Here is an 8,312-nt window from a genome sequence, read left to right on the forward strand (position 1 = left end):
CACTTTGTCATGTATTCTAGTGTCCAGTGTAGCGTTTCATTGCGATTCCAATTCAGTCGTGTCGCTACCTGCACAGCAGACTATAGGCAAAGTGACGGTTCTACACTTTCAATAGTAATCCGATATCCAAATAGCTCAGTTACCGCGCTCTAACTACGCAGGATTTTGAAGTAATTTGATTGTTTGGAGAAGAGAGAGAGAGAGGGTAGATACTGTATAAGCAGCTCTTGCGTTGCAATACCGTTGCATGAGTTTCCAACACAAAACATTAATTTCTCTCACGGAACACATAGCCTACAATGTTTAATGTAACTTGATGTACCACACCAAACTTCATAGCATGTCCCCACCGCTGACGGGGAAATCTATCTATCCCTCTCGCACTCTCCATTTGACAGACAGACACACACACACACGAGCCATCTCTCTCTCTCTCTCTCTCTCTCTCTCTCTCTCACTCTCATTCAATTACACAACAAAACACCAGTATGCAGGCAGTTACCGTTCAAACGGATATGCACATGACAGATGATAAATGAGAAAACAGGGAATACTTTTTGATTTCAAATTCATAAATTATAATTTAATACCAAGAACAAATGTACAGCAGAATGCTTGTTTACAATAAGCTAACACAAACAAACAAGAATTGTTTCAACTATAAACTTCCACACACACTCACGAATATCACTTGCAATTAATAATCATAATAATAATAATAAAAAAAAAGTATCTATACGTTATCAATACCCTGCAGTAATATATTTTATATATTTTTATAAAAACGTGGGTCAGTTTAAACTGTTCATAATTACAATCATGTATCATTCTCTGGTCCATATGTGGCATGTGAACAGCCCAGGATAACTGTTCAATCAACTACACAATATGATCCCTTTTTATCCAACCACAACATGGTGTCTTGTGTGTTGAAGAAAAGCCTCAAAACAAGTACGAAATTGCAAGCTCACGCACGCACGCACACACACACACACACTCACAAACATACAAACACACACTCACACGCACACACACGCACGCACGCACACACAAGGCATCTGTTACATACCAAAAAGGAGCAGAACACTAAATCAAAATAGCTACCCCTCTCCAAACCAGCTCACCCTGTTAAGTCTTAGCCTATTATTGAACGATTTTGTTTCTTCTTTTAAATACAAGGGCTAATGTACTGAATGCACAGATTATATCTATACAGTCAAAAACATTTACATTTATATATATCAAAGGTAAAATAGGTTAGCGACCTGTGGCCATGCATTCACAGTCTAAATGAAAAAAAAGAAAAAAAAAACATTTTGTCGTAATATGTATATACATTACAAACAGAACTTTCAGTGCTACTAGCTAATTCTGCCACTCAATTTGAAGACATTTGTATTACCGAAAAAAAATGGCAACCACAGTTTTTTCTTAATCACATATACTTTGTATAAAGAAAACTGAAATGAATTGACCTATATTTACAACAATACTGCTTCTAATTGTTGTGTTTCAAGTGAAATACACAATCTTAAGACTGATTTTACCACCCTAAACGTGTTCCCGATGTTGTCTCTACTTAAATATCTCTCAATAACAAATTAGTCGTTTTTGCGCTTGACAGGCACTTTAATGCTTTAAGTGTAGAGGGGGACATTTCAGGGACGTTGTAATAATACTGTTCTTCAAAATATTCCAGACTCAGAATGTAAAGACGTGATGACCCTTGACCTTCGTCCTGTTTGTCTTAATCCTAAATAGGCATTTGTTTTCATCGATGATGTCTAGTCATATCGGTTCTACATGTCTCAAGCTGAGGTGTTTGCTGATATTAACAGGTGTAATCTGACATTAACGTGTAAAGCCACATTTTGCAACAGTGCTGCTACCATAATGGCATTGATGGATCGAGAGTTGGTAGAATAATTTGTTCTATTATGATTGGTCACCAAGGTAGATTAATACTTTTGGATCGACCAGTTGTCTGCAGTGTACAAACTGTTGGACGACTGTTGGGCGACTGCTGTAAAAATTCAGGTCTCATTAAAGTTTCAAGCGGTAGGCTATGTGTTTCGGGTGTCCAAAGAACCACGACAATGATATGAACAGGTACACCCAGCTGCATTGAGACAACCGTCTCAATTAGAAAGAGAACATATTCATTTGGTGGATCAGAAAGTTAACCTGAATCCCAATTTCAAAAAACCCTGCCAGTCTTCATTGTGGACCATCAAACGAGTAAGTGCGCTTGCAGCATTAAGCATAACCTTTTCTCCTATATTGCTGTGGATTACGTTTTAATTCTTGAAGAACGTTTTTACATTACTTAACTGTTTCATAGGAAGTCATGGTAATTAGAGAATAAAACAACTGCATACTACAGAATCACATAGGCCGGTTTGGAACCATAAAGGAGAAAGAAAAGAAAAGTACAAAACAGCTATAGATACATGGACACAGGACAATATAGTTGTTTGGAAAAGAGAAAACCTTTTCTTTTCCGCTAAATTTTTCCAAATTCATGTTTTAAATGCACTTTCGAGTTGCGTTTTCCCCAAAGGATTATCAAAATCCAACTCATTTGTGTTTCCTTTTTATTCTTTTCTTCTCTTTTTTTTTCCTTTTTTTCATTTTTTATACCAAAAAAAAAGGATAGGAACAAGTTGTTCAGAATGACACTGGAGCTTTTGTCTGGATTTTTGAAAGTTCGCAGAATGTCTCATTTCTAAAATTCACAGTCATTTATGAAAATGTCTTTCTTCTTGAGAGTAAACTCGTGTAACAGCCGTTTCCTTCTACAAAAGAAGCGCTAACTAGTGTAGTCTCAGCCCCTTTGATCATTCCTTCTGCTTACTGAATGGACATGTAAGGCCAGTTAAAACTGCTCCCCGAAAGCAACATATCCCTGATGAGGGTTTCAATGGGGGTTTTACCTACCAATCGGACGAAAAATAATTGCTCTATGACCGAAGAAGAGACTGTGCGCAGCGAAGGCAAGCGAAGTAGTAACTTCCCAAATCGAGTTGGCTGGTTGGGGTACTGGCTCCGAACGTACTCCTCCAGGGCACACTGAGACTTCTCTTGCAAACTTTCTACATGCGCCACATCTGACAGGCCGCAAGCATCTGGAAGAGAAGAAGAACAAATGTTTAGCATATCAAACGCATGTACCTACATTACATACACATTAATCACAATGCAATCAAAAACACCAAACTCTGCAGTAATCTTGCCATTGCAATTCCAGCTCTGGGGGATATATGCATCATTATTGAAAGCTTGATTATTGTAGCCTATGTCAGGTTTGTTTCATCTCAATTAGGCCACATCATGGTTAAAAAGAGCACTATGCGTTTTTTTACAAACATAATAGGGACCTCTAACGCTATAGTCAAAGTCTTCATATAAAGCGGGTCAATTATTAAGCCTACATCCTCGAAGCGTAAAAATGTATTCATATTTTACTCGGTGTAAAATTAATGGACACTTTAGTGTGTTGCATTAGTTATTACACTGTGTGGTCAAATGAACCATTTTGGTGGGTTGGAAAACATTCATTGTTAACACGCTAACAACAACAAAATATTTATCCAAAATCACATATTAAACAGTTAATGAAGACAAACGATTGCTCCATCTGCAATAGGTGGTGACAAAAAGTATATAATGTACCACTTCATACACAATGCACATATACTGTATGTGTGTGTGTGTGTGTGTGTGTGTGTGTGTGTGTGTGTGTGTGTGTGTGTGTGTGAGAGAGAGAGAGAGAGAGAGAAGTCTGAGCTGACCTCTGTACTGCTTTTTGATTTCGCTTTAAGAACGACTACAACCCGAAGGGCAACCCCCTTCGAGGGGCAGACTGCGTTCAGTTGCGCCATGGCATACACTACAGTAAATATGGCCGTCGCAGCTATGTAGCACAAAAGCTATTCATTGTTCTTTGATTAAGAGACACATCAGGCACGCTAATTTCGGATTAACAAACTCCTTAAAAATAAATACAAGGGGTAACTTCGAAGGCAGCAGTGTTGTTTTGACAGTGCTGTGACCCGATCACAAGAAGTCATAAATACATGTTTTCATATGATTTCATGTGTATGTCAGTAATGGTTCACATGCAGTGACATATTCAGTATGCTGCGATGTATCGCCTACTGCGGGTAAGCATTTAGCATTTTTGTTGAGGGAAATAGGGATCCAACCATACTTGTAGCGTTGCTTAGGTTGTAAAGTGTTGTATTTGAAAAGCAGGTTATTTTCCACTGCAAGTCTGCAATATAAAAATAAAGAAAGGAAGCTCGGGTCACGACCCAGTTCTGGAACGAGTCCAGAAAATGTCTTGAATCCCTAGATCACCCTAACATAACAAGGAAGAACTGTGAGCCCCTCCACTTGGAATGAATCTCCTGCTTCTACACACACAAATCGGCTACTATGGTAGTTAAGATATCTACATTAATTCGAAAGAAATACAAATGATAAAATAGTCCAGTACTGAGAGCACCTCAGAGGAAATAGTCGGAAAGTTGCGCGGAAATGTGTGTAAATGGAACATTAGGCCTCTCTTCCCTTCCTCCTATGCGTCTCCCCTCCCCCTCCAAGCGTGACATCATTTATATCTGTCATTCCACATGAATACAAGTAACTGATTGTATACAAACAACACATCGTTTGGCACGACCACGTTATTATTTTAAATGTAATATTTAGGTTAATGTATTACTTGGCGTGATTTATAAAATCAATTTGAACAATTTCTGTTGTGTGGCAGCATTTTAAGATATACTGTAATGGACCAAAGTTGTGTGAACTGCACAGCCAATTCCGTTCACCTGCACTAATAGGAACAATGTATTAATTTTACAATTACAATGTCTGAATTACACACACACTTGCGAGTACTGAATACCGCAATTGAATTTGGTTTGGATTAGATTATTTTTTACATAAAACAATTTCATTTAATTATATTCTATTGTTTTCCTGATTTTGAATAAATTATTACTAGACTGGTGCAACTTCATAGAAGCTGAAACTTAGACTATAGCCTACGATAGACCTAACTAACCTTTTTTTCAAAATGGAAATACAATTAAGTTGTGTTTTGTGAGCTCTGTGAAAAATACCTGGCAGACATCGATAAAATATCAGTTTTAAGAAGAAATATGCTACGTGATTTCCGCAATAATTTCAAACTTACCTGTGGTGAATAACACGATGGCCTTTAAGCAACTGTATTCAGCAGAGTCAACGTGTAAAGCTTTAAGCTTTTCCACTTGTTCTTGGAAGATCCTAATGTGGTCCATAAAGGCGACCACTCTGTCCGCAGACATAGGAGAGGCGTGAAGGCCAGCCGCCGCCAGAAGTGGAGCCACATGGAGCGGCATGGAGCACTGCGCAGCATTGAGCACAAACAACTCACTCCAGGTCAACCTCAGAAGGGCAACCTGGTCTGTAATCTGAAGGTCTGGGAAGAAAGGGATATTCCTGGCCCACTCCACCGCGCTGAAGAGCATCCTGGCCGCCAATTCACAAATGTTCTCGATGCCCATGATGTTGTTGGGTTGCATGCACTGACTACCATACCGGGACGTTGGGTAGGGTTCCGCTCGCAGCAGAAGAGAGATATATCCGGATAAGTAGGAATGGCAGTGCAGAGGGTCCCCATTTGTCAAGGCGAACTGACCATGGTGAGGCTGTGTGGGTGGCATCCGTCCCCTTTGCACAGCTGCGGTAAAAAGAGAAACTGCATATATTTAAACTCGAATTCTAAGGAAAATACAGTATGAGCTAATCCCAGAACATTTCATGACACTGTTGACCGTGTTTTGGACATTAGACTACCTACCATGCAGTCAATGCCACACTTGTTTTGTAGCCTGATTTGAGTTTGCACAGTGATAGACTAACACACATTTACACGACGACAGAAATAATATTGTCGCTTGCTCTTAGGGAGAGATCCCTTTAATAATTACAAAACAGTCTAGTGGTGCGCGAAACAATCCAACAATTGAACATGTGACAATGTTACCATGTTAACAAAGTGACTGCACGGTAAAGGGTCGTTGTATGATCTATAATACAGAATTATCGGAAATGGATATATAAGTGTTAGTCCTCTTTCAAATGTGTGTAGGCTACAACATTACGTGGTATGGCAACATGAGCTTATTGAATACATGCACAAAGAAAGGCAGTCCTTTGATGCTAACCCTTAACCTACTTAGCTAGCCATTGAGTCGGGCATATACTTCAAATAACTATATTTGCGGCTTATTTTATGAGTATGATTCAATAAAAAAGACCAACGTCTATATACATGATACACTATCTTCGTTCGACTCTGGCTGAGAGCGGAGGGCTAGATACAGTCGATGTCGAGACCGTGTGTGTGTATCTAACACGCCGTCTCCTCACACTCCCCTCGCCATTAAGAGCGCGGCATATCTGCATTTGTAGGCTACTATTCAAATCCAGATGCATATACAGTTTTAATAACAATCAATACAACCTATTGCAATAAAACGTCTGTATTTTAACGTGTACACGAATGCCTGACTGATAAAACACGTAAGTCGAGAGATACAGGGGAGGTAGGCGATAGCTACGCTCCGTCTAGAGCATTAATGAAGGCGGTTCCTTCGCATGCTCCGGTCGGGCAGCCTGAGGAAGAGGAGTCGGGAGAAGATGGGGGACGCAAGCATACATTATTCATTCAATGCATAACACACAGACACAAGACTTCAAAAGGAAATATAAAATCCGAATACCTTCCCGTCTCATGCCAACTTTGAGGCATTTTTTGAGGCGGCAGTACTGACACTGATTGCGATGGTGCTGGTCAATGGGACAAGTCCTGTTGGCACGGCAAGTGTAAGTGAGGTTCCTCCGTACGCTCCGTTTAAAGAAGCTTTTGCACCCCTCGCAAGTGAACTGGCCATAGTGTTTACCGCTCGATTTGTCCCCGCAAACCACGCATTCTATGTGCTGTGGTTGTTGCTTCTCCGGCTGACTTTGCGTCTGGTTCGTCGGCGTAGATTGCGCCGTGTTGTTCGGAGGTCCTTGAACGGGTGTGTGAGGGGTCGGAGGGGCAATCTGAGAGGCCGTTAGATTCAACTGGCCTGGTTGAGGGTTCGGAAGAGATAGTCCTCCTTGGCCTTGCGAAGAGAGAGTGCCCTGGGTGTCAGCCACATCGTCCTGGGAGCCTCTCCACACTACCATTGCCATATCTATCAGTCAACGTTAAAAAACTTTTTGTCTTCCGTTTTTGGTTTCGTGATGATGCGCCTCTGAAGAATGTCTCACGATATTTTTCGGTATGGGCGAAAATGAATTATTCACTGTCGGCAATGTGAAGTCGGATTGTCCTTAGAAACTTGCGCAAAAATGACAGTGCAGCCTATTTCTTTGTTTTCAGAACGTTGCCGAACATATGGTCAAAACTGAAGACGAGCCGAATCGCAGCCTTGCTCTTGAAGGCCAAGTCCAGGGGCGCTTGCACTCATCCATCCAGGAAACCCATGAAGGAAAAAGGAAAAATAATTGCGCTGACAAAATGCTATATTAAAGAAACAGACCAGAGACTTCGAGAAACGCGGTGAGGCGAAGCACAAAATCGCACAGCTGGCGTATGCAGGGAGCGAGCGACACTAAGTTCCAGCGTGAGTCTTGAAGAAAACCAACAACTGGCAAAATTATTGCAGCTTCTTCCTTTTCTTCAATTGAGGTTGCGCTTGCAGCAGCGCGCAGCTGAAGCCTGTGCTTGAGTCAAATATGAAGTCAGCTCTCCGGCAAGCAAGAGTGATAATAAAACAAAAAGAGCACAACCTATAGAACCTCCTTCATGCGCGTAAAAATAAGGAGAAGAACAGAGAATCAAAGTGATCAAATATGTTAAAAAGGGGGAGGTTAGGAAGTGATTGCGATTTGCAGGCGCTGGGCTGGCAGAATGCTTTCTCTCTGATCAGCTCACTGAGCTCTCTATATAGTGAACTTTGACACGACTGCTGCAACTTAGAACACGTTACCATGGAGATGAGTTGCCATATATGGAAAGTGACTGTGTTTGACTGGTCAGAGCTCATGGACCTCCCCCTGAACCTCATTGGCTAGTCGGCACTTGTGCTACTTGGTGCTTTGCCAAGGCGAGGAATGGAGGTCGAGATACCGTGCGGTCCTAAAGGGAGTGTGGTTAATTTTTTTGGGGAAAATCCTTACCGCTACAATTTTTCCACAAATGAAATGTAAAATATTAGAGCAGCCTGAAAGGTATTTTTGAACGGTTGGTCTATGCATCATTCACTTTT

The 8,312-nt window shown here is 40.9% G+C and overlaps 1 protein-coding gene across 4 annotated transcripts; it reads right to left on the bottom strand.

Annotated features, from left to right (window-relative positions):
* Positions 1-554: 554 nt before the first annotated feature.
* nr2f2 (nuclear receptor subfamily 2, group F, member 2) lies at positions 555-8,045 on the bottom strand. 4 transcript variants are annotated; one of them, XM_031564429.2, is made up of 4 exons: positions 6,777-8,045; positions 5,204-5,749; positions 4,211-4,273; positions 555-3,125 (listed from the first exon to the last, which is right to left on the bottom strand). In XM_031564429.2, exons 1-4 carry the CDS (start codon positions 7,231-7,233, stop codon positions 2,851-2,853), a joined length of 1,341 nt encoding a protein of 446 aa, XP_031420289.1. In that variant the 5' UTR covers positions 7,234-8,045; the 3' UTR covers positions 555-2,850. The 4 variants fall into 4 exon arrangements, with proteins under 4 accessions (XP_031420289.1, XP_031420290.1, XP_012689085.1 ...); XM_031564430.2 differs by having other exon boundaries at positions 5,204-5,731; positions 6,777-8,044; XM_012833631.3 differs by lacking the exon at positions 4,211-4,273 and having other exon boundaries at positions 6,777-8,039.
* Between the last annotated feature and the right edge of the window lie 267 nt (positions 8,046-8,312).

Source organism: Clupea harengus, chromosome 3, assembly GCF_900700415.2.
Source record: "Clupea harengus chromosome 3, Ch_v2.0.2, whole genome shotgun sequence".
NCBI lineage: Eukaryota > Metazoa > Chordata > Actinopteri > Clupeiformes > Clupeidae > Clupea > Clupea harengus.